This window comes from Fusarium oxysporum, chromosome 6, assembly GCF_000149955.1.
Source record: "Fusarium oxysporum f. sp. lycopersici 4287 chromosome 6, whole genome shotgun sequence".
Taxonomy (NCBI): Eukaryota; Fungi; Ascomycota; class Sordariomycetes; order Hypocreales; family Nectriaceae; genus Fusarium; species Fusarium oxysporum.
In genome coordinates this window covers 441,047-466,098 of record NC_030991.1, presented here as the reverse complement: position 1 = coordinate 466,098, position 25,052 = coordinate 441,047, and the positions used below count along the sequence as shown (strand labels likewise).

At 48.0% G+C, this 25,052-nt stretch overlaps 6 protein-coding genes across 6 annotated transcripts; 4 read left to right on the top strand and 2 right to left on the bottom strand.

The window, feature by feature from the left end:
• Nucleotides 1-690: 690 nt before the first annotated feature.
• Nucleotides 691-958, top strand: FOXG_19614 (uncharacterized protein; the record flags this gene model as incomplete). Its single annotated transcript, XM_018399875.1, has 2 exons — nucleotides 691-779; nucleotides 889-958. 2 exons carry the CDS (start codon nucleotides 691-693, stop codon nucleotides 956-958), a joined length of 159 nt encoding a protein of 52 aa, XP_018244301.1.
• Nucleotides 959-1,698: 740 nt separating this feature from the next.
• Nucleotides 1,699-8,186, bottom strand: FOXG_07026 (uncharacterized protein; the record flags this gene model as incomplete). Its single annotated transcript, XM_018385662.1, has 1 exon — nucleotides 1,699-8,186. One exon carries the CDS (start codon nucleotides 8,184-8,186, stop codon nucleotides 7,155-7,157), a length of 1,032 nt encoding a protein of 343 aa, XP_018244300.1. The 3' UTR covers nucleotides 1,699-7,154.
• A 2,709-nt stretch (nucleotides 8,187-10,895) lies between these two features.
• On the top strand, nucleotides 10,896-12,017 carry FOXG_07025 (uncharacterized protein; the record flags this gene model as incomplete). Its single annotated transcript, XM_018385661.1, has 1 exon — nucleotides 10,896-12,017. The coding sequence occupies one exon, from the start codon at nucleotides 10,896-10,898 to the stop codon at nucleotides 12,015-12,017; it is 1,122 nt and encodes a 373-aa protein (XP_018244299.1).
• Nucleotides 12,018-17,576: 5,559 nt separating this feature from the next.
• On the top strand, nucleotides 17,577-18,618 carry FOXG_07024 (uncharacterized protein; the record flags this gene model as incomplete). Its single annotated transcript, XM_018385660.1, has 3 exons — nucleotides 17,577-18,001; nucleotides 18,068-18,198; nucleotides 18,254-18,618. 3 exons carry the CDS (start codon nucleotides 17,577-17,579, stop codon nucleotides 18,616-18,618), a joined length of 921 nt encoding a protein of 306 aa, XP_018244298.1.
• A 734-nt stretch (nucleotides 18,619-19,352) lies between these two features.
• FOXG_19613 (uncharacterized protein) lies at nucleotides 19,353-19,926 on the top strand (the record flags this gene model as incomplete). Its single annotated transcript, XM_018399874.1, has 2 exons — nucleotides 19,353-19,541; nucleotides 19,592-19,926. 2 exons carry the CDS (start codon nucleotides 19,353-19,355, stop codon nucleotides 19,619-19,621), a joined length of 219 nt encoding a protein of 72 aa, XP_018244297.1. The 3' UTR covers nucleotides 19,622-19,926.
• A 1,309-nt stretch (nucleotides 19,927-21,235) lies between these two features.
• FOXG_19612 (uncharacterized protein) lies at nucleotides 21,236-22,055 on the bottom strand (the record flags this gene model as incomplete). Its single annotated transcript, XM_018399873.1, has 2 exons — nucleotides 21,236-21,880; nucleotides 21,933-22,055. The coding sequence occupies 2 exons, from the start codon at nucleotides 22,053-22,055 to the stop codon at nucleotides 21,236-21,238; spliced, it is 768 nt and encodes a 255-aa protein (XP_018244296.1).
• Nucleotides 22,056-25,052: the final 2,997 nt, after the last annotated feature.

Sequence of the window (25,052 nt, the reverse complement as noted above, 5' to 3'; positions counted from 1 at the left end):
ACTGCCAGTTGTCAGGCTACCGTTCGACAACTGCAGTTATTGGGCAACAAGCGAAACCTATGTTCACTCTACTGGTATCCTGCTTGGTGTTGGATCGACCGCCATTGTTTCTGGAATGGCAAGCACTGCAGTGAACTCGACTTTGATACAATTGAGCGATGTCTTTTCGGACAGATGGCTCACCCTGACTTCCGGCTCTACGCATGTTACAATTATTTCAGCGCAGTATCGCTCGCGAAGAGGAGGATTCGTTGATCGAGGAGATTGGAAAGCAGCATCCTCCGAGGCTCTTTCGTCCCTGTCTGTTCTTTACCCCGGATAGGTCGGTATTGCCAAGGGTGATATAGATACGCCATTCCAATACGTTGTAGAGACAGGTCTGCGCATACAAGACCAGTCAGTGACCATGACTGAAGGCCTAATCAGTCAGGGATAACAGCATGCAATAAGTCATATCGGGTTTGCTGAGAGTTCAAAATTGCTACAGCCACTGAAGAATGTGAAATTGATTGGAGTCAAGTTCTGGAGCTCGACGCTGGGCCACAAAGTTTTACTGCCCCAAGAAATGGAAGTCTAGTTTTAGGCGGCTATGACGCTTCAAATTTTATGGGAGGCTGGTTTTCATATAGCATCTCCAAATTGAACTTGGTAAGCAAGCGTAGCTGCCCATTCCAAGTTCAGATTACCGCGATGGAATCGACCACCCAAGTTGGACGTAATAAGATGCTAGTCGAGAAGCCCATGGGCGGAGCAAATCCCCTTACAGCTTGCATTGAACCGTGAGTTTGTACGCCTATGCCTTCTGGGTAGAAGTTCTTGGCTAGCCTGGACAACAAATATGACGATCAATTTCGGTTTCCCAAAGTCAATTCTAAATAGTATCCATAGAATATTAGGAGAGGACAACGCTGTCATTAATGCTCCAAGCTACCCCGACCTTTACACTATCGAACCATGACTAGTATTTAATGCCTCGACTAATACTGGGTTTTCCTTAACGATAACGATCGAGGATGGATTGAAAGGTTGAAATCCCTTCTTACAAACTCGTTATGTTAGCCATGTTAGTCTAAAAACACACTGGGCGATGCGTTGGCTTTATGTTATTCAATTGACCCGTCGGAAGGGCGTATGAGTGCCGTTTTGGGGCTGTTCTTTCAAAAACTTGCTCTCGCTGTTGTGAACAGTTTCCTAAGTTTACATGGATTTTAGTGAGAATCATTGATGATGCATCACAGGTGTATTCCCTTATGTAATGGTCATGTAACAGTGGTGGTTGGGGCGAGGTACCTGATGGAGGCTTTCAACAATTGGAGGGATAATAGGATCAGAAGTCAGTTCAGATAGGCCTTTGCCTTCAGTATTCCCCGTGACCCTATTGTCATCACCGAGAAGGAAGTCAGCTACCTTAAATTGCGGGTTTAATTAAGGTAGTAAGATCTCAGAGGAGGCTTATTTGCTCGTTCTAACATGGCTTACCACATTAAATTAGTGCCAGGTTAGTCCTTGTTAGCTAACGTTTAGGAAGAGTGTGCATGTGCTAATTAAGTCCGAAGGACTTCTATTACGACGATAACTTGAACTTTTAAATCTCCACTCCCATTGGCCAAGAGTGTCTCCACTAGGCGCCGATTGGCCAGATGTGTGTCTCCACTCAACGATTGGATGACAGTGTTGTCGACCTGCCAACGACGCCCTCATCCTTTCCATCCCGTCGTTGGACCCTCCAATCCAACACAGTCAGTCATGGCTGATTCTATCCCTTCGATGAACGTTTGCAGGAAATGCAAGCAGGAGAAGCCAGCAGATCAATTCATTTCGAAGACAAAGTCGTCACTCGCATGTGGAAGACCTACGACCGACTGTCTAGACTGTAGGAATCGACGAGCCTTAGGCGCCTCTAAGCGTACGGCAGAACAAGCTGAGTTATCCCCAATATTTCGGGAAGGATTGCCATTGATAGACTTGCAACTGGGCACACCAATCACCACGTCAACACGAACGGACGCGCCGATTACTCCCCGACCAGGTCCGTCGGCTGCTTCTCAAGAAGGTGTACGACTCGGGACGCCGATCGAATCTCCGGTATCGAGTCTTTCTATTTACCCGAGGCCAACTCGAAGGGGAAGAAATCCCCGCCCGCCCGCACAGCTGCAGCAGCCGGCCATCGAACACCCAGAACATCGAGATTTTGAACTTCCTGACCCGGACTGGGCGCGTGATCTGTCGCATTGCCCGTTGTCTGATAAAGATAAGGACCTCCTGGAGGCGTTCTGGACGGAGCTGGAAAACGACCGGATGGAACACTGCGCCCGTTGTCAGGAGACATGGTTTGACATGGGCTTGAAAGACGGCGTTTGCAAGCGTTGCATGGCCAAGGACAAGAACAAAAAGGAGGATGAACCTCTGTTTTTTTCAGCCGAAAATCAATTGGATTTTGGCTCAGTCCCCGCATTCCTCCCCCAGTTGACAAGAATAGAAGAGATGCTAATCGCTCGAGTTCATGTATTTGTGAACGTCATGCAGGTCCGGGGCCAGCAGTACAAGTATCGTGGCCATATTGTGCATTTTCTCCGCGATGTTGGCAAAGTGTATCGCCAACTTCCTCTTCTACCCTCTGAATTAGATGTTATCCTGCTACGCCCTCCGAATGCAAGCGAACATGCCCACCTTGACCGCCAATTCAGACGCCAGTTCCGCGTACGCCGTCGCTGTCTCCAGGCGTGGCTGGATTTCCTGCGCCGTAGCCATCCGGGCTACCGAGATATTGCTGTCTGCCAGAAGCGGATGTCAGTTCTGCCTGAAGATGACGATGTACTTGATCAGGTTGCTGCTGTGGACGTGACTGATCCTCTTACAGCTGATTTAGGTGCCACGGAGAATGACGACGTTGAGCCGGATGAGGTTGACCAGTCTGCAGTACCAGATCTGCTACCAGAGGATACAGAGATGGAAGCACTGCATTCGCGCATTCTTGGCGAAGAGCGCGATGAACCGGTTCCTGTACGACAGCCGACACAACATCAGCTTGAAATGCCAGATATTCGGAGGACGCCGGTAAACGAGTTCAACCGATCGCAAGCACTTCTCTCCATGGCCTTTCCAACACTATTTCCTCGTGGTCAAGCCGATTTTGTTGAGCCGAGGCTACGGTCTATCAAGTATGCAGACTACATACAGCATGCCCTTCGATGGCACGATGGCAGATTTGCCCGCCATCCGACATTCCGGTTTGTGGTTTTCAACACGCTGATGCGAGCACAGGCGCGGGCCAAAAGCAGCTATTTCGTCAAGCAACACCATCAAAGGCGGGGCCCAATAACGCGGGATGATCTACTGGAGGCTTTCCAGAACCCTGAATCGGCAGATGCCCAGCAGCTGCTCAACTCGATTAACCGCCAGACAGCGCAGCTTCGCGGGACACGGCCGTATTGGTACCGCAAGCGTCGAGAGCTTGAGTCTTATGCCTACAACCTCGACAGTCCCGGAGCCTTTATTACTTTCACCCCGGCTGACTTGCATTGGAGGAGCCTCTACCAGCATCTGCCCCAGTTCCAAGACTGGCAGGAGTTGCCCGAGCAACAACGGATGGGCATGTCTAGCAAGCTTCTCCGAGATAATCCACACATTGCAGCCTGGCACTTCTACAGGCGATTGGGTCTATTCAGGGATATCGTTCTGAAGCAGAAGTTCAACGTGACTGATTATTGGAACAGGTATGAATGGCAGGGCCGTGGAAGTAGCCGTTGCCATGGCTTATTCTGGATGGACGGTGCGCCCAGTGTCGACTTGGAAAATGAGCATACGCGTAAGGAGTTCGTCCGTATCTGGGGGTCCCATGTTACAGCTTTGAATCCTGAGCCGGCTCGAGTGCAGCAGCAAGGAGAAGGCAATCCCCTGGCCGTAAATCCCTTGCGGCATCCCTTGACCTTCCAATGGCTCTCGCAGATTCTGAACCGCTGCCAGCGTCACCATTGCAGTGAGACATACTGCCTACGGAAGAAGAAAGATTTAGGGGAGATTTCTTGCCGCTTTTTCTTCCCAAGAGATACGAGAGATACGGCCGACGTTGTTCGGCGACAAGGACAGTCCTACTTCTCCTTTGAGGCGACCAGGAACGACAGCCTGATGAACCACTACAACCGGTGCCTCAGTCTTGGCTGGTTAGCCAACATTGACATATCCCCCTGTACCAGTCTCCAGGCTGTGATCAATTATGCAGCCAAGTATTGCAGTAAGATGGAGAAGCGGACTGACAGCTATGCCAGCCTGGGGCGACAAATCTTGCCTTACGTCTCACACCATAACCCGCTTCTCTCTTTTGCTTCGCGTCTAATGAACAAGTTGCTTGCGGAGAGGGATTTCTCGGGGCAAGAGATCTGCCACGTCTTGCTCAACTGCGAGCTGCAGGAGGGCACTCGTGTTGTCAGAGCTGTTGATTGCCGTCCGTACGAGCAACAGGGACGGTCTCTTCGCCTCCAGGGTGATCATGATGACGCCGAAGTTGTTGGGATATATGATAAGTATCTTTCTCGCCCACCCCTCCACGAAGAACTCACCTATCTTGACTTTCTAGCCAACTGGAATACAAGTAAGAGGGACGGGACAAAGTGGACACGTTGGGGTCGTCAAGCCAAGCCTCGTGTTCTATACTACTTCCCGCGGTACAGCTCTAACCGTCAACATGACCAATACGATGATTTTTGCCGCGTCAAGTTGATGCTGGCCCATCCACATCGCGATCCCAACCAACTACGCAAGGTCAACGGTGTCGAGTACGCCTCTTACGCACTTGCCGCCGAATTCTGTTACGGGAACCACCAGCACCCTGATGATTACTACGGCACACCCAACACCGAGGAACGTCGACCAGATCCGGATCAGTTCGAGCGGGAATTTCACGAACCTGACCTTGTGGAGGAGGACTGGCTTGAGCTTGCCCGTCAGCTTCCCAACTGCCCACCAAGCCAAGAGGCAATAGATCTTCTTGGCAGACGGGATATCGACATCCAATACGATTGGACACCCCACGTCGGCCGCTACGCCGACCCAGGAATCGTTCAGGGCGATTATTGGCGCCAGCGGATCGAGCAGGATCGTCTCGATATGGATGTTGAGGACCTGCCTTTAGAGGTCCGCGATACGCTCAACCCGGAGCAGCGGATAGTATACGATACGTTTGTTGGACACTTTCAGTGTGGCAGCGAGGAGCAGATTCTACTCCACGTTGACGGCGGCGGCGGGACAGGCAAGTCCTACATGATCAAAGTCCTGTCTTCGCATCTTCAGAAGCTCGCTGGTGACCGGCCCAGTCCGATCTGGAGAGCTGCACCCACGGGTGTTGCAAGCAACCAGATCATGGGGACAACTCTACACTCCCTTCTCCGGCTACCCGTTGATAGAGCTTTTACAGAGCTATCGCCAGCAGATGCTAATGCTATCCAGAAGAAGCTACGGGACGTTCGGTATCTCGTGATTGACGAGAAGAGTATGCTGGGTCTGCGCCAGCTTTCGTGGGTTGACAAACGCCTCCGCCAAGTCTTTCCCGGCAGAGCAGCCGACTTCTTTGGCGGCATGAGCATCATCCTCGTTGGCGACTTCTTCCAGCTCCCGCCGGTTGCAAACAAGCCCCTCTACTTTGATGGGCCGCTCAAGGACCTGCACGAGGTCTCTGGCCAGGCGGCATATAGGGCCTTCAACCACACTGTCTTCTTGAAGAAGGTCGAGCGGCAGCAGGGCGACGACCAGGCTGGCTTTCGTCTCGCGCTTGAAGAACTGCGCGGTCTGAGGTTATCCATCGAATCATGGAAACTTCTGAGCCAGCGTGTGCAGGCCAAGCTAAGCCAGTGCGAGGTGGACAAGTTCGATACTACTCTCCGGATCTATAGCAAGAAAGCTCGTGTCAATGAGTACAACTACGACCACCTAGTCCGTCTGAAGCAGCCAGCAATCCAAGTCATGGCCAAGAACATTGGCAACGGTGCTGACAAGGCAACATCTGAACAGGCTGGCAACCTGGCTGGCCAGTTTCCGGTATGTATCGGTGCTCGCCTCATGATCACCCAGAACATCTGGCAGCCAGCAGGCCTGGTTAATGGGGCCCAGGGGATAGTGTATGACATCGGCTGGGCACCTGGCGCTGATACACATCGTGACCCGCCGTGTGTCATTATGATGGTGATAGACAAGTATACGGGGCCATCTTATCTAACCACTGATGATAGGCGCGAGGTAGTACCCATACTCCCCGTGAAGCGAGACTTCTTTCTTGGGACGTCCGCGTGTACACGGAAGCAGTTCCCACTTACAGTATCGTACGCCATTACGGTTCACAAGTCACAGAGCATCACGGTGGACAAGATGGTGACGGATCTGTCTGAACGGGACTTTCAGACGGGGCTTAGCTACGTTGCAGTGTCGAGGGTCAAGATGCTAGAGGGGTTAATGATCGATGCCCCATTTGAACGCGCATCTCTCCACTATGACAAGCTACCTGATGGCAAGAATAGTTCCACGTGAGGCTCTATAAGTCCTAACCGATTAGTAGGTGTTCTGATGAAGGTCCGCGACCAGGACCGGCGGAGGCAACAGCAACTTGATCAGCCGCTTTTCCATCCTCTTTTTTCTTAAAATCTTAACGACATCCACAGTTAGCAATATAAGCAATGCAATATGAAATTTCATCTCAGACAATCCTCCACAGCATAGAGATACATCCTTCGGACTTTATTACGCCCTCCCCGCCTCCGGTGAGGGTGTCACCATATTTTACTATATATCGCATGACTTCTGAATAGCATCTAGGACAAATTTTATTCTCGCCCGCGTAGCAATATCCTTAGAGGGTTTCCACGCTACACTATCTGTAAGTTAGCCCCGACTGTTAAATGTTATGTCTACCGGTACAACTCAATTGATAGGCGGGTTCTATGGATTGGTAGATTATATAATCGAAGCGTTCGTGGATTGAGGTAGAGATTGATTGAGATCAATATATCGACCAATTACATTGAAGTCATGGATGGGTCTCCTTCCCTCTATTAAATCCTGTTATGTGTTTGAAGTAGATGTAGAAAACGACAGGAGATGAAGATGTAGAGCCTCGAACGTGGGAGGACGCTCCCATTTATGCTTGACGTAGAGCGTGGCAGAAACTAGGAAGAACCAGCTGCGTAATCACGTGGTCGCCCAAGAGCTTGATCACTAATGAGCCTGGATTCGTTATTGTGGCTCACTAACTTAATGGGCTGAAGTGACGGCGCTAGGTTCAGTCCTGAAGAGACACTCGGCTGGTGCGTTGAAAGGAAAGTGTTTGTAGTCGAGGAATGGCGTCTTGGTACCAACTCGTATCCCGGACGTGGTGTCATTGCCTCGTCTGTAATAAATGAGATCTGAGGCCTCGAGCAGTCGCAGCTGCAGCCACCTCGTTTCACTATCGCGCGTAGTTGATTCAAAACAGGAAACTCGAGCTTCAGCTTGACGCCGTACACTGCACTCTTGTAGGTCGTCTGAATGACGTGAGCACCACCCAACTCGGTGCCGATGATGGAAATATCCATCAGGATAATTAAGATATTGATGTAAATGAGGTGCTTCATCACGCGGCGGGCGGTGTCACTCGAGTTTGGCGTTATGAGGCGCAGCATCTTCCGGGTCTCCCACATGTAGAGGCTCGAGATGATGAGCTCTTGTGTTGCGAACCCGAAGAGCATGACCTTCTCGTAGATTTCAAAGGGTCGGAGAAATGGATGTGGGTGTGGGGAGTTTGAGCCGTAGTTCAGGACTGTAGGCGGGACGGTGAAGAGAAAGAAGCTCAAAATGATCATTTTCAGTATCCATCGGATCTTTCTTCTGTCGTCAACGACCAAGTGAAGTCGGGAGTAAAGGACAACGGATTGGCCAATGACCATGGAAACACCGCCAATGGTGATGATTGTGATGTTTGCATAGGAGTTGCGGCAAATTTGGAAGAACTGCAGTAGAAACCCAATTGAATGGATTGCAATACCCCAAGAGGCCCAAATCAAGCTCCAAAAATACAAGCCAGTGCGTTTCCGGAACTGGAGGAAGATTTGGACGTTAATCTCGATGACATTGTAAAGGGAGATACCGAAGAACGCTGCCATCGTCATTGCAATCGGGATTGTGACATCGGCACCGCCACGGTAGCCTTCACCAGTAGCCATGACACTTGGCGACGAGCAATCTCGACGTATGAAGTTAGCTCGAGGGGCTCGGCAACTTCCGCGGTCAGAGCGTAACTGCCTAGTGTTGCAAAAGAGGGTGGTCAATAACGGCATTTGCCGTTGGCAATGAAATTCGCTATATGCAAACCCTCCCCTGCCTTGTTTCTCCGTTCCAACCTTATGGTGTTTCTCTTTTACGGCTCTCGGACGCGCGAGCCAACCGGGCTCGTGTTGTCGTTAAAGAATCTGGAGTAGGCGTATTATCGAGCTGCTTTTGCCGATAAAGGTAGCGTTGTATACTTAGCTCGCTCTTCCGTGCTTCGGGAACGCTATTGGCTCCGCGTCAGGTCCAGCTGTAGCATAGGAAGGTACTATCTCCGTGAAGAAATTGAGATGTTCATGTTCTTGCCCTCTCTTATAGCCTGTGACTTGCTTCGGCAAGATTACTCCACGCACCAACTCCAGCTTTACTGAGAGCCTGATTCGTAGGGGGTTGGAAGCTGCAGCTGTGGCTTTGCACTAGTTTCTACGCTCTGTGGCTTGCCACAATCTAACGTCAAAGCAAGAGGTGAGAAATGACAGGACCACAGCCCAAGGTCACATAATACCGCTAGGACGAAAGAGACTAGCGTGCGGATTCCCACTTTGGGAGATCTCGGCACTTCATGCGACGCGTACCGACCTTAGCTGCGTGGCGTCATATGAGCAGCCCACATTCAAAGGCAAAGCAAAACATGCAAATACGAATACCACATAGTAGGTTATTGGTTATGTGTTACTCGGTCGGATTTCATTTAGTTTAAAGAAAATCACCATGGTGCAATCAGTCTACGATCGATAAAAGATGAAAAGTGGAGATTTCGTTGACAAAAAAGGAATAAGCCCACCAGAGGCTGTGGGGGGCGGTAGTGATAATGAGACGTAGGAAAAAGTCAATGTCAGATGGCGACGACAGCTGAGAGCTGAGTAGTAGAAGCAACCAACGTTTAAGCTAAGGTGGGCAGCACGGACAGGGAACGTCTTGGTCCCGGGGCCAGTGGGACTTGTACGTGATGAGGAGAAATAAGTGGCCATTAATGGTTGTTGGCCAGAGAAAAACATTAGGAGGCGAGCTTGCATAAGGGGATCGCCTCAAAAATGAGAGCTGCTATTGGCTATACAGTGACGGACTGGCATCCGAAGCCTACTATTCGTGGACCGCTCCCAATTGATGTGATTGGAAGATAAGACATCAACTGAGGGAGGTGGATTAGTCAGGTATTGGTCAGGACAACACATCACGTCACGGAGGGAATAGGACCAGACCGGACAAAACAAGAAAGAGACTACACACAAGGGAAGCTTTCAGTGAGGCAATAAACCTACCGGTGGTGGTGCGAACCCAAACAGCCAGCGTACTGCGGTACCGTATCATATTCAAGATTAGCTCTAGATGCTCCAGCAGTGAGGTGGAAATGAGGATATTTTGGCTTGTCCGTTCACAATCAACCTATCAGCGTCTACGGAGCCAAGGCCGTCAAAATATTTCAACGTGGCTTGAGGCTAATTCAGAGCCAACTTACGGCGGGGGGCTCGGAGAAAACATAATACCGGTAGATACTTTCCTGGACAAGATGCTCAAGCTGCAAGATGCTGTCCTCTTGACATCATATTTCTTCTGCCTATCCTTTCAATGTGGAGTATTCGACTCAACTCAGACGCTGACGTGCTCAAGGTCTTGAAGAACTGTGCATCTCAGATCCCTTCAAAACCATATCTCGGCGCCACATTACGCATCTCTCATTACCCAACAGCCGATCGCAGGCCCATGACAAAGTACTTGCATCTGTACTCTGTAACATTTGGGGCGCTTCGATCGTCAGCCAAAACCCCCTTACGGGGCATGGCTGCTGTGGAATGGCGACCACGAACGAATTGAACCTGAACCTATCTTAGCGCATTAATTGAGGCGCTCGGCGCGACCTGGCATCGTGGACTTGCAGATAATTCTAGCTCCGCGGAAGTCTTAGGAAGGAAATGATATGATTCCTGGTAAAAGCCTGAGACTGGTGACAGACCTGTCATCTGTCACTAACTATCACAAAAGCCCAGCCAATTTTACTAAATAGGCGAGGGAGCAAAAACGATATGGCTGTCATGTGTTCCGTGCCCTTGTTCTCGCAGTTTTTAGTTACCCTGCTAGCGAATTCCCCCGCAAATAGGCGCTGTGCTGGCCGGGAAACGAGTCAGGGGGATTGCCTGGCACTTTGGCATTTCTGTGGTCCCTCGAACCCCAGCTCTTCAGCTTTTGGAACCGGATGCACTTGTTAGTCTCCCCAGCGCTTGGCTTACCGGTAGTCCGGGACTGCGCGTTTCCGGGCTTCCGCCAGCCAAGGCTTGAAGACAAAGCCTGGGTCCCTACGAGTCAGAGCCCTGGGTGCGGTGGACCCTAGCCACTTCGGTAGCGGCAACTCCCGAAGAATTTGGTTCGGAAGAAATTAAGCTCTGGCTCGAGCTTTCAGCGTACGACAGCAACGTACACAAGGGCAAAACCAGCGCGCTTGGCTTATAACTATTGACATTCTCCGTGTATTAGCGATCGAAGACTGTATATTCTATGCTTCGCCTTCCTGTTTTCAGACAGATGCCAAATTTTCAGCTCCCTTTGTGTTTGGATAAGCCCTCGATACTGTTTTTGTATTTTCCCTTTCTGGGCAACCGCCGATGGCAATGGCGATGAATGTTCGCGGCTTCGGTTCCGGTTCTGACGGCGACTCCCACGCAACCCTGACCATCATTATCGTCTTTCTCGCAATTTCCTTATATAATGCTATTGGGCTCAATTTCCTTATCTGGGGAACGTTCAAACGTTACGCCGGGTTATACTTTTGGACTGTCCTTATCGCAACTTGGGGCATTCCCCTGTATTGTGCGGGCTTTCTCATCAAATATTTCGGGTCCCCGTTATTGGGCTACCTGGCTTGCACATTGATTGTCGCCGGCTGGGTATGCATGGTCACCGGTCAATCAATGGTGCTATGGTCACGGCTGCATTTAGTGCTCCGGAACCAGACACGTCTTCGCCTTATCCTAGGGATGATTACCACCGACGCAATTATCTGCCACGGCGCTATTATCCCTATGGTCTACGGTTCTTTCTCTAGCAATCCCGAAATGTGGAAGAAGCCCTACTCGATCATGGAAAAGATCCAAGTCACTATCTTTTTCCTCCAAGAAACTATCTTGTCGGGTTTTTATATCGTCGAAACGGTCAAGCTCATGAGATTCGGACAGTCTAGGGGAAATAAGAGGTCAAGCCGCCGGTTAATGCAGCACGTTATCCTTGTTAACATTCTCATTATCATCCTCGATATCACCATCCTGGCTCTTGAATATGCGAACCAATATGAGATTCAGACCTCGTATAAATCCTTTGTTTATAGCACAAAGCTGAAATTGGAGTTCGCTATCCTGAATAGTCTTGTCGAAATGACAACCGGAAGCAAGGATGCTAGCTCTGGTCGGAGTCGAAGCCGCACCACTGCCAACCACAACACCATTCCACTAGAAACCTTCAACGACGAGAGATATAGCAAGACTGCTAGTACCTCATATCGAGCATATGCCATGGCAGGTAGCGAGGGCGCTGATGATGGAGCACAGATGTCACCGATTCAAAATGGTAATGGGGTAATGATGACGACTGAGATTACCCTGCACCGAGAAGGCAGACACGATGATGAGATGGGGAGTAGAAAGTCATTGGCCGACTCAATCACTGGAGCAGCGCAGACATATGACGGCGAGTCAAAGGCATCTTCTGAGGCCCAACTCACAACTCGCGGGCTCTAGTATAATCTTTGACCGGCCTAATGAGGATTGGTGATATTTCTACAATTCTGTAAATAGATCAGCTCCGAGCGACTTTAGTAGTTATGGCAAAATGTATGGAAATGGAGTTCTGTGATTATATGTTTAGATTTTGGAGCGATTCGATATACTCCAGTGAGTTCGTCTTGTGAGGTATTCAGACTGAGATCCGGCCTTGAGCACAGTATTTGGCGTCTGAAACCCAAGCTATGTAACACTTAACCCTCTCCCCTGTTCATTTTAACTACATCCAAAAAAATCATACAAACTTCAACCTGGCCGGGACGGCGCAATTCTGCCTGAAATCAATTTAATATCGCTATGTAATATCGCACAAACGTTACCTTTTAATATATGCTACAATGGTCGATTTTACTGCTGAAAATGTCTATGAGTTTGCCCTCGCAATTGCTCTACGAGTCTGCCCCCCTGTCATCATTAGCGCATTTTCAATTTGTAACGTACATGATAAGCGAACGTGTTGAACAGTAGGATGGCCGCACGGGGTATCATGTGACCTCATAGTCAGCTGTCGGTAACCCTAGACTCATTCAGGAAAGCATAATAAGCAGACCCCTCTCCGAGGAAGGCGGGGGATGGAGTTGGGACAATACACATACAATTAAGGACATCAAGGCGCACGCGATCCGTTCAACAGAACGCAACGGACAAGCGAACGCAACAACCCACTTTTCACCTTATACTTAGTTTTTTAAAAGCTTATAAAAAGCTGAATTTAACCCTAAAATGGTTAAAATTTTAATATGATATAACTATATAAGTCTTAAATTAAGCTAACGTGGTTGATAAGCGAATGCACCAGACAAGCGAGTGCACCACTGCACTGTACAGCTAAAAATAGCCTACCCTATAGTATCTAGCTACTATAAATAAAATAGCTAAAAGTCTAGAAAAAATATTCTTATATAACTTATAGCTATTTATATATAAAAATATTTTTTCTAGATTTTTAGCTATTTTATTTTATATAGTAAAGCTTATTTATACAGTGTAAAATATGTAAATAAGCTTTTTCTAATATTATTACTATAATAAATTAGTTAGAATTATTTTATTAATTACATAGCTTTTTTATACAGTTAAATATATAACTTTAAAATCTTAACTATTTTAGGCTTAGCTTAGACTTTATATTAGCTTTTAAAAGTCAGCTTTTAAGGTGTAGGTTAAGCTAGTGCACTCGCTTGTTTGGTGCATTCGCTTATCAACCACGTTATATAAATTTTCTTAGATTTTTAAAAAAATTCTATATAGCTATAAACTTCAAAGTTTATTTACACTGTAATATACACTGTAGAATAAGGTTTAATATATAAAATAAAATAGTAAAAAATCGATTAAAAATATATTTAAGTATAAATAGTTATACTATTGATAAATTTAAATTTTCTAGATTTTTAATTACTTTATTTAAGAATTAGATTTCTATAGGGTAAGTTATTTTTAGCCGCACAGTGCGCTGTTGCGTTCGCTTATCATATACGTTACAAGAAGTGGCCCACTTACTTGGATGGCCCACTTGCTTATCATACACGTTACACCTTTTTGTGCTCTTGTGGGCCGGCCAGGTATTGATTGGCTCAGACCAGGACGCCACAGATGACAGCCTCAGGCAGAAACATTCATGGTTAGTCTACAATCTGCAAGATGCCTAACACAGATACAAAAGTCTAGCGATAATTTCCATATAAAAGAAGGTACTTAAGATACTAGCTGTTTGACATAACCCAAACTCTGTTTGTACAGTATGAGAATGGTGCTCTCTTGACTCTAATTAGATTTTGCTATTATTTAGTACTGCATCGCAACTCTGCCAATATTTACGCTTATGGTATTGACTGTAAAATAATAGCTTAGATTTGAGTTATGTAGTTTCTGAAGCTTTCCAGTCAAGTGCAAATCGCTAGTCTCCCTTTTCAAGACTTTAAAATAGAAGACTTAGGATCTGAGTTTTGTGGCACAACATGGACCAGACCTGCATTGTCGTGGCAGGATAGTCAATGGATTTCGTGGCTGTTTTGAATCCTGAATCCTACGCAGTGTTGCACGGATGATTCAGGGGACAGCACTGATAAATGCGACGGATTGGGTTGGTGTTGGAGGCCAAAAGCAGGCTTATTTTACCCTGGATTAGTCTTGAGCCATTAACTATCCGTCCATGTTATTAGATTGTCGCCTTCGACTTGTGAAGACTTAGTACGGATGAAGTCACCATAATGAGTATCCGTATCGCATACAAAATGCACGGTCAGATTGGTGATTTTCGCTTCGCCCTGCAAGCACTCGGCAGGGATGCACTCATATTCAGAGCTCAGACGATAAGACGCTTTTAGCTTTGGAGAAAGGTACAAGCGCCACCCAAGGTCTCATGATCCATGGTCAATGCGCAGAGGACAGACGTTGGAAGAATTAAGCGAGGGAAACTGTCAAAAGGATGCTAGTGATGTCGGCACCGAGTAAATTCTGCATTTTGGAAATGGCCAGTCTTGGAAAATGCGTGATAAATGCCAAGACCTCTTGAAGCGGAATTAAGGCAGATTCAGCTGTGGCTGGGAAGAGACTTTCCAAGTCATCATGTTTGACAGCGAGTCAAGACCAGATAAGGGCCAAAAAAGCCCCTTTTCGAAAAGGTGGAAATTGCCTGGTCAAGGCTTTCTTCAGCGTTTTATCATCAAGTAGTGAAGCATGTTTCCAGATAACTTGTCGAACAGATAACTGTCATAACCTAAACGAGGCTTGCCACTAACAGACGCTGCAGCCAGTAACATCTCCACTACCCCAACAAGCAGAAACTCAAATTGGCAGTAATCTTCAGCGGTCCAGTCGTTTATTGGAGCTAAGAAGAGATAAAGATAAGCCTGCTCCTTTCAGGTATGATTGTATCCGGGGAAAGCTCCCATGGCAGGTTGAATCGAGTCATTCTCATGCAGACAGATTCAGCTCTCGTCATCGCTGCCATTCAAAATGCAGATCCTATCCTACGTGTATGAGATTCCCCCCATTCTTGCTATTGCAAAGCTTTTGACTGTTACTTGACATCTTTTTCATGGTTTCTGTGAAACGGCGCTGCAGCAGCATACAGTCAAATCATGGCCGGACTCCAACCTAACATTTGGGCTGGTGTCGCAATCCCATGGCTCGCTGCTTTGACGTCTCTTATTCTTCGTGTCTGCGCCCGGCGCATGACTAAGATACGCTGGTGGTTCGATGATTACTTCTGCGTATTGGCATTTCTTTTCGCGACTGGATATTGTGGTATCATGGTTGAATGTTGGTGATTCTGCCTAACCTTTGGATGGCGACTTATCTCTTTGAGTGTCATAAGCCTACACTTGCGTACCGGACAGGGGGTCTAGCCAACCAGAGGACATCAAATGAAAGGTACATTCAGCCCCACCTAATTTATGCGGTGATAGAAGTCCCAACAATTCCCGGATTTACATAGGGGTACTTTGCACTCCTGACAGCCGTACCGTGGCTGAACCCTTTTGCCCCTATTCCCATTATTTGTATTAGCTTGTAAGGGCTGCGGCTGACCCTCTCCAACCCGTATTCCTTTACAAGCTTTACAAGGCAAGGGGTTTTTATTTCGGACCCAATTATGCAGTGTTATAGGCGTAAATTCGTCTCCAGTACGAAATCTCTGCCTTAACTAACTGTCAGGTTGATACTTAGCAAAGGCTATCCACAATGTGTTGCCGCCAGTCAGATTGTGACTTTATAGGCTTCCACTGTGGCTGCCCTTTAAGCTGTAAAATGAAGCTATTGATCAGGGCTATTTCTAGCAGGAAGTCCCAACTTGGGACTCCCAAGCTAGGGCCTTCCAGCTGCCCCTACGGACACGGCGGTCAGGGCTCCAATAGGCTCGCCTTTGGTCACCTTGGTCCACAGCATTCATCTGTTCATTGTAGATAGTAGCAATTGACGGGATAGAAACAACCTTCACAGGCTCGGCACCAAAAAAACGCTTGATTGGCCGTGCTGACGGTTGGTCTGTTGTCGGTCTCTTCCTCTTGCGGTCAACACGTTCAACGCCTGTGAAAACCGTAGATAAAAATAACACAAGAGCGTTGTCTTTCCAAATGATCTGGTTAACCTAACCAAAGATAAATTAGTAAGGGAAATCATAGAGGTCCTGTCTTTCTAACTGACCAGGTTATCCTTCGTAGGGACTGCCGTAAGGTAGTTGAACTCAAGGTCAGCGGCTGCTGTGTTGTCAACCTTCTTCAGCTTGACTAGGGGTTCATGGAAGCCACAGTTCTGACGGGCTGTGCCTGTGGCTCCGTGCCCTAGTTGACGGAGCCGGCGGAAGAGGTTAGGGGAGGAAAATAGGTTATCTAGGAATACGTGATACCTGGCTTTTGGCAGTAATTTTACTAGGGCAACAACCACAGCTTGGGTAGGATTTAGATGCTCTGCTCTCTCTGACTTCCTAACTGCCCGTCTTTGCCGCTGTTTCCGTACCTGTGGTGATTTTCGCCGGTAAGCAGGCCTGACCCCTACGGGCCCGTATTTTCGATGTGGCCGGTGCCAAAACCACCGGAGGAAATAGCCTTCTTGGGCCACAACCCAAGCTTTGAAGCCTCGAGGGATAGGTTTGTTAGGTACGGCTGTTGTCTCTAAGTCTCTCCCTAGGAAGCGGACCATACACTCATCTATAGCAATAGATGTGCCTGGTGAGTAGGAGTCTAAAGACGCCTCCTGTATATGGTCAGACCAGGACCTAACCCGGATAAAGGTTCGGCTATAATCCTCAATAGAAGCTTCCTTATCGATAGTTGTGTGGTCAAAAAGGCGAAGGTTCCGTGATAATAGCTGGAATCGTGTGTAAGTCATCCATTTTGTAATTGGATGAAGAGGGCGTTGCTTCCCTAGGGGCGAAGCCTTCCAATAGTCCTTGATCTGCTTATCTGTGTGTAGTCTCATATAAATGAAGATTGCAATCCATATATAGATTTCTGCAGCAGAGGTTGATTTCCATTGGAATAGCCGTGACTGTGGCTTCAATGTACGACGGCCACAGCGAGCCTCTTCAAGCACGTGGCTAGCCCAGCTATTCGTGTAACAGGCCCAGCTTTCTACTAGCGAAATAGGTACAAATTGCTGGAATAGCAACAGCGGCTCCTGGGGCAAGGCTGTGATCTTAGGGACCCGAATTGGAAGCTTCAATGGCCGAAAACGGTAGCCGCGGGAGGGATCCGGAGCTTTGATTGGTCGGCAGGTATTATCAGCTGGCTGCTCACGGTGGCTGTTAGCAACAACAATACAGCTATCGTCATACGCGTTGACAGCTAGGTCGGAGGCTTGTTGAGAAGCCATGAGGCCGTAGGGAATGAAGAAGAAGAAATGTATGATGAAATGGGTGGGGTTGATTTCTTTGGTCCTCCAAGTCACTCCATGTACCTCAGCCAAAGCGGGGGTCATGTGGGGCTCGGTACGGAAGTGTAGGCTTATGACACTCAAAGAGATACTCACATAGGGACACTACATACATATCTTGGAGTCTATATTCCCGACTCAATGCCCACCGACGAACATGAGGCGATTCTGCAACAGTCACGATTTCTGTCCTACTTCAACTCCCTCTGCTATGCTTCTTCGATTGCTTTCTCTAAGCTCGCCATCTTATGTCTCTATTGGCGCTTGTTTCGAATTTCATCCATTCGCATCCCAATCATGGTCATGATTGTGATGGTGGTCATTTGGATTATCATTCGAACATTCATGCTCACATTTCGTTGCGTCCCCGTGCAGTCCCTATGGGACTACACTATCACAGATAAGGTCTGCAATATCAACAGTGGCCAGTTCTTCCTGGGCACCATCACGACACATTTTATCATGGATATCTTTATCCTGGTCTTGCCTATTATTGAAGTGGTAAAACTACGCCTACCGACGGGCCAAAAGGCAGCCATCGCCGCTCTATTCCTTCTCGGTTTAATGTGAGATTTCCTCATGTCCTCCCTCTTAAATCGTCTATAAACTATTTAAACTGACCTTCAGCACAGTGTCTGCATTGCATCTATGTTTGTCCTAATTGTGCTTGTCAATTTCCCCGACAACCCAATGCAGTTGCCTCACGACTATGCCATGTTTTGCATTCTTGGCTCTGTTGAGGTGAACATTGCTATTGTCTCTGGTGAGCAGCTACCCTTGACATATCATCTTTATTGAATATTAACCCGCTGTCGCAGCATGTTTCCCACTTCTGCGTCCAATCTTTGTTCATATTCTCCCTGCCAGCTTCCTTAGTTCTTATGGGAAAAGCAGCCAGCGTATCAGCCGCCCAAGCAATGCTATCAAGCTTTCAACGCTTGTTAGGACAAACAAAGACCGACAAGCTGATGAGACAAGCTCGATGCACCAACTGGCTGATCTTGAGAATGGTCTGAACTATCATTCCAGAGACGTCCCAAATGGTGAAGGAGTGCATACCATTATATCTAGTGAACAATCGGGTTCTAGTCGAGATAATGGCACGCCAGGTATCTATGTGCGAAACGACACGGTGGTGGAGGTCAAACAGGTTGAAAATAATGGGTTCTATCGCCTCGAGTAGTTCACATAGATAATCAAGAATGGTTTGCTATAATAAGATTTTACGCTTGTCAGAAGACTACCCTCGATACAAATGACATCATAATCCAAAAATCCATTCCATCATCAAGACCTGTCATGCGGCTCTTGTCTTAATCCGGTACAACGTTAAAGGTCCATCTGGTGAACAGCCGTGCAGCCGTGCTCCGTACTAATACCCACTTTGACGCTAATTGGGGCCCTTGCTCCACGGCACTTCACCACTTCAAGTGGTCTTACGACATGGTAAGCGGCGAAGCCCACGGTGTTGCGGCGATGCGGGAAAACACGGTCCCAAATACTTGGCGCCACGAATTGGTGACGTTGCAATACTTTATACTTTTTAGAAGTATTAAAATAAAATTATACGGGCTGTGTTCGTGCGTTTATTCATGGCATGAGAACAGGCTGATTAAACTCTGTCTGGCCGAAAGTCCCTGGATGCTACGTCGGTAGTTCCCAAGGCGCCCTGACAATCTTTTTTGATCGACAGTACTACGTAGTAAGCCGTGCGTTCGTGCCGAAATTTTTAAATGAGATATGACATTGTGTCATTCAGGTCGACCTCTTGATTCGCTATCTCGTGCTGACATGCAATGGAACCTTGTAAATGACTGTGTCATAAGGAGGTAAACTTCCGCATCAGCTGCACGTACTTAAGACACTCCCTCTCCGTCCTTTCATGGGACCCATCATTCATTTTCAATTTCTGACAAGATGAAGCTGTACAGTGTTCTCCCCTTCTTTGCTTGCTTGGCAGGCCAAGTTCTCGCGACGCCCAAGGATACAACCCTTGAGGTCGATGTCTGCATCATCGGCGGTGGTGCAACTGGTGCTTACGCTGCAGTTAGGCTGCGAGAAGATTACGGCAAAGAGGTCGTAGTAGTTGAGAAGCAAAACAGACTCGTGAGTCATTGTTCCCTGGGAGGCATATGGGATTGCTGATGCGTTTCTAGGGTGGCCATGTCCAGACTTGCCTATCCTGATATCATATCCGATATGATAAATTATCCTGATATCATGATAACACACGATCCTGATATGATATCGGCTTAGCAGGATAGCAGAGATGATATCAGTCTAGGAGTTTTAGCAGCTTTAGCAGAGATGATATGACGACAGATATGTCTAAGCTTTGAGGTAAATATTTATTCAATTCTAATCTAGATCATCATCCGAATCAACATGAACACTGCCGTTTATTTCACCGTCCACAACAAGCCCTCTACCACCACGTGGTGATGATGGTACAATGAGTCCTTCATGCTGTTGGAAGAATTGATGGTTCCCCCTCAACTTCAGGATTAAGGTTCAAGATTAAAGTTAAACTTTGACGTCCTAAAACTCAAATCGTAGGACTGTCATCTAAGACTCTAGGACTCAAGTCCTAGAATGAATCAGTCGAAGATATAAGGCCTCAAAGGTCCTTCGACTGCAAGAGTTAATAATAACAATCAATTATCAACTGCACTCAGCATCCCTGCGTAATCCAACAACACTGCTCCCTATGCACCATGCCGAGGGCAACTAAGGCCGTAGAAATAACGAATGGTTTTTATACCCAGTGACCTTCGAGACTTGTCCTAATCGGCTATATCCAGAAACTATTTCCCAGCCGGACTTATGCAGACTCTTCCGAAACAACCTGTTTTATTGTCAGAAACTGCATCCCTAGCTTCATCGTCAATACATACCATTCCTCAAAACACTCCTGGTAGCCAAAACCGCCTTCCATAGTTCGTATCGAGTCTTCGAAGAACCAACACGTGGAGATAGAGGTGGACTCCCAAAGCCGACAGAACTCCTGTAGCTTATCTCGTAGGAGCTGGTTGTCATATCTCAATGCCTTTAGCCCACCACAATGAGAGCCAGCTAGAAACGTCAGACTGACAACAAAGTTGGCTACTCTATACATTTTTGTGCCTCTGAAGGGCGATCTGAGCGCCCTGAAGGCAGATGTACATTTGGGAAGGTATCCAAAGTCGTCATCACGATCTGCAAATAAGAGTGCCGTACGCAACAAGGACGGCATTGTCAGTGAGGATGAAGCGAGAACATTTCGGGACTCTCATGCTGAATTACGAGGCCGCCGAGGCTACGTCCGACAAAGGCCGCCGGACGGCCCTGTAACCCTTCGCAGAAAGCGTGCAAGGTGCAAACAAAATCATCCCCGCAGAGTTGGAGCTTAGACCTGGGGGCATTTGCCTGCCATCTCGATTCACAATTGTAAACAATGGTTGAGGATTTTGGGACCTTCCTCGGGAGCACGCAAGGGTCTTTCAGAGTTCATCGACGATCTCGAGTCATCCATCGTGCTGCTAGTTACTCCCATTAGTTAATGGCGGCGTTGAGTGGCTGACTTCTGGGAATCAAATAACTTCAAATCCCTCTACTGGCCATGCGAATATTAAGTGTCATCTGATTGATGCAACACTCACACGTGAGAGACGAGTGGCCGGGAATGTGAGATGCACTGCCTCATGTAACTGATGATAGCCCTGTCAAAAGCCAAACTTAATTGTGAGTTTATATATCCTGTTCAGGGGTAAAGACATTATGTAGATTAGAGTTGGCAGCTGTTTTAATTAAGCTGAATGTATCTACCCTACCGCCGCTCCATGGGTTAGTTGTTTCACTCTTGATGATAGCTTATCGTTTTCCTTCTTTAACGCTAAGATACGATAGATCGCTGCGTCCAAAACTTCACCTCTACTAAAGACGTACCCTGCGTTTGGTACGTTGACTCCGCTCAGACCATCATTATTCGTGCGTGACGCTTGCAAGACGGCAAGCAAGTTCTCAAAACGCAGTTTCAAACGTGTGCGGTACTGCTTCTCGACCTCGTTATGGCATTCCCGAGCCTGTAAGGAAGGAGCCGGTTTCTTGCGAGATCTCTTGGGCTTGCGGGATGCTGAGCGGAGTTTGAAGTCGGCGAATCTGCTACCGCTGTTTTCGTTCTTGATGTTGTTGATGTCATTGTCGTCACCAGTGCTACTGTTGCTATGGCCCCCTGGTGATGGAACCTTGTCTGCCGTGACTGATAGGCTACGAATTTGATGTTTGTCCGTGCTCTCTGTGCTTATGGCAGAGCCAGATTGAAAAGGGTGTTCGCTGGTGGCATTGAGGGGACTGTTGGGTTGGGAGAGGAAGGGGTTTATGGTGTACTGATCTGAGGGCGAGTAGGCCGACGTGGGCAGAGGTGGTGAGAAGGATTGATTAGTGTTTTCTGCGTAGTAGTCGAGAGCCTGTATCTGATACGGAGTGCCTACGACACAAGCTCGTATAATTCATCAGTACAGATGGAGCGTCGATCATAGTAGGGCGTGTTTCATACCTGTATACAGAGCCTGGTTTAAGAGTAGCTGTGAGTTTGGCCTTAGCGATTGACAAAAGAAGGAGTATCGGATGCCATGAAGCCATGGCAAATTAATCAAATTAAGGAATAAGTGAGGGTGGCAATAAACCGAACGTTACCCGCAATTGGCCTGAGTCGTGCTGTCGAAGGCGTCGACTTACCTCATACTGGTTATTGCCTTGATCCCAACTAGGCAGAGCAAACTCAGTGGATAGTCATAGCTAGTCATTCCAGGGTCGAGCACAGTTTGCTAGAAGAGGACAAAGATGGGTATCATATAATGGGATGTTGAAACCAAGTATGCCTAGCGATGCCAAGGTGGGCTGGTGCTTCAGTATAATATATATATAACGGGAGCACGTCGCTTACCCACGCCACCCCATTGACAATGTCAACCCCGAGCGTACCCGCAAGCTCCTTTGGAGCCGGCCGAGCGAGTGTACGTCATCAACAGTACACATTCAACCCACCATCAGAAGCGCCTCAAGATTAGCCGTAGTAGCCGTCTAGAAGCTATGGCAAAAGGATGGCGCCACAGCAGGAGCTGGATTTCGATGAGCACGGTGTGGACTCATCCAGCTTGCTTTTCGTACAGTTTCAGATGTATCCCTCAAGGTAACGGCTTGGAGGAGAGATCAACCGGCCTGGATTGGTCCGAATGCTTCGAGTTGCAGATGATACTTCGCGCCGACACCGGCGCACCAAGATGTTGTTATTCCTCATGTCTAAGATGCATGCGTATCGCACTGAGCGCGCTTAAAGGGTTAAAGTGAATGTGATACCATCCAGGACCACCTAACGCATAACCCCACCTAATGCATAACCAAAATTTCGCTCCTCCCATACAAAATCCAAATTTTGATATCCACAAAAATAGGCCCGATTCTCAATTAATAAATGAGGCTTTGGAGGAAGTTTCTAGAAAATTGCTCAAACTTTACTGTCCGCGTGGTTTTTTGACCTCCCGACCGCTGCGTGTGCGCTGGCAGTGCTTTGTTACGACCATAAAGTCATCACTTTCGTCCTCTGACCTGACACCCACCTCAATCACCGACTCGACCTCCTCATCCACGTCCACCTCAATTTCTGCCTCCTTTGAGTCAGGAAGAGCTTCTCCAGCCGCTATATTCTCCGACAGAGCCATGAATCGTCGGTTCGGGTTTGGTACCGCCTTTCTTTGATTCCCTCGCCGCACCTGGGCCATCTGCTCCTCGAGGCCAGTAATCCGCGCATTCTGAACGGCCACCTTCATCTCTAAAGCTTCCAATCCCTTTGCGATCTTATTGTACTTCTGCCTGGTCGGACGGCTTCGGTGTTTGGCCATTTCCCTCACTTGCCGACTCGTTTTCGGCGTATCATCTGAGTGCAGTTGAGGAGGGCTCGGCGTCTTGAACTCTTCCAGCAGTTTTTCTTTGTCCGGTTGAATTTCAGGATGTGTTAGAGCCTTATGACGATTTATAGGCCAATTTCCAGTAAATCTCCAGCCGGATAAGATAATATCTTTCCTCATGCCCGCCTCCCTGGCTTTCGCATATGCCTGGATAAAGTTGACTTTGTCAACCGGCGCAGAATCGGTCAAACTAGCCAGCTTTTGGAGTTCTTTCCGGTACGCACATTTGATGACATTAAAAATCCCATTATCTAATGGCTGCAGACCATGGGAACAATGTACTGGTAAGTAACAGCAGTAGACGTTGTTCAGAAAGCACGTAGCCATCCACTCGTCCTGACTGCTCGTCAGCGACCCTATAGCGGATGACTCAGCGGCGAAAACACCGAAATGCTCACCTGCGCATGGCTCCCGTGACCGTCAAGGATAATAAGTCTCGCATCCGATGCATCACGAGGCTCCGTTTGTGGTAGATAAACGTCCTTCAACCACTCGAGAGCAATATGGTTGTCTGTCCAGCCTGTCCAGCCGTTCGGGGATGTGATGTAGTGCCAGTCCGCTATCAATTCGAATTCGTTCAGAAACCACTGCTTCTGCAGCTCTTTTCCTTTAAAGATAATTCCGGGTTTCAAAGCACGGCCAGTTACGGTGACAGCCTCAATAAACGAAGTCCAGGTGCGCGACTGAACGCCTTTCAACATCGCCTTCTTCTTCGGGTCAGAGCTCCCAATCACGAGGCTGTCCAGGCCTCATGGACAACCAATTAGCTATGTCCTATAAAAGCCTATAGAGTATTTGCAGAAGACTTACCGAAACCCGCCATTATACCGCCCTCGTCCACGTTAACTGTGTTCTCAGGCTTGATCCAGCCGTACTTGTTCTCCCTGATATCGAAGTACCAATTGACCGCCTTCGGAGTAAAGTGGTCAAATCTGGCGGCTTCTTGACGTTTTCCAATCTTGGTAGATAGTTTTGGGTGACGTTTGACGAACCTGGTGGTCCAGTGCTTGCCTAAAGGTTTGTTATCGCCTTGCTGTTTGAGGATGGCCTCGACACAGGCGCGGACCTGGCTGTGCGAGGGAGCCTAGCCCAGAGACTCTTGCCGCAGCACCCAACGAATGAGGGTCTCCTCCTGGCTCTTTGGAATACGCGGGTGGGCCTGGATACGTTTATTCCTGCTTGCTTGACCGGAAAGTCGTCTCGAAATGGTCCACTGAGGTACTCCACGTTTCTGGGCCGCCTCATTCTGTGAGAGGCCTCTATCGGTGGTGTCGAATATAGCCTCAGCTACGTCATCTTCGGTATAATAACGGCGAACCATTACGAAAGGGGTTGTGGCGAGTAAATTAGGTGAAAGTTCGGCTTGAGGGGATGGAGTCGCCTAGGGTACATGAGGTGACATGCGACAAAATTCAAAGGGCTAGAGAGCCAGGCTACGGGGCGGAACGGGAAAAATTCAAGCCGACGTGAAAATTCGATGAAAAAAGCAATATAGTGCAGGTCTTCGTTCGCGAGTATCTTCATGCCTGGCCGAATACAATGCAATTGAAAATTTGGATTTTGTATGGGAGGAGCGAAATTTTGGTTATGCATTAGGTGGGGTTATGCATTAGGTGGTCCTGGATGGTATGATGTTTGTATGTTGCGTAAGAGCAAAGATAACGGGGAATCT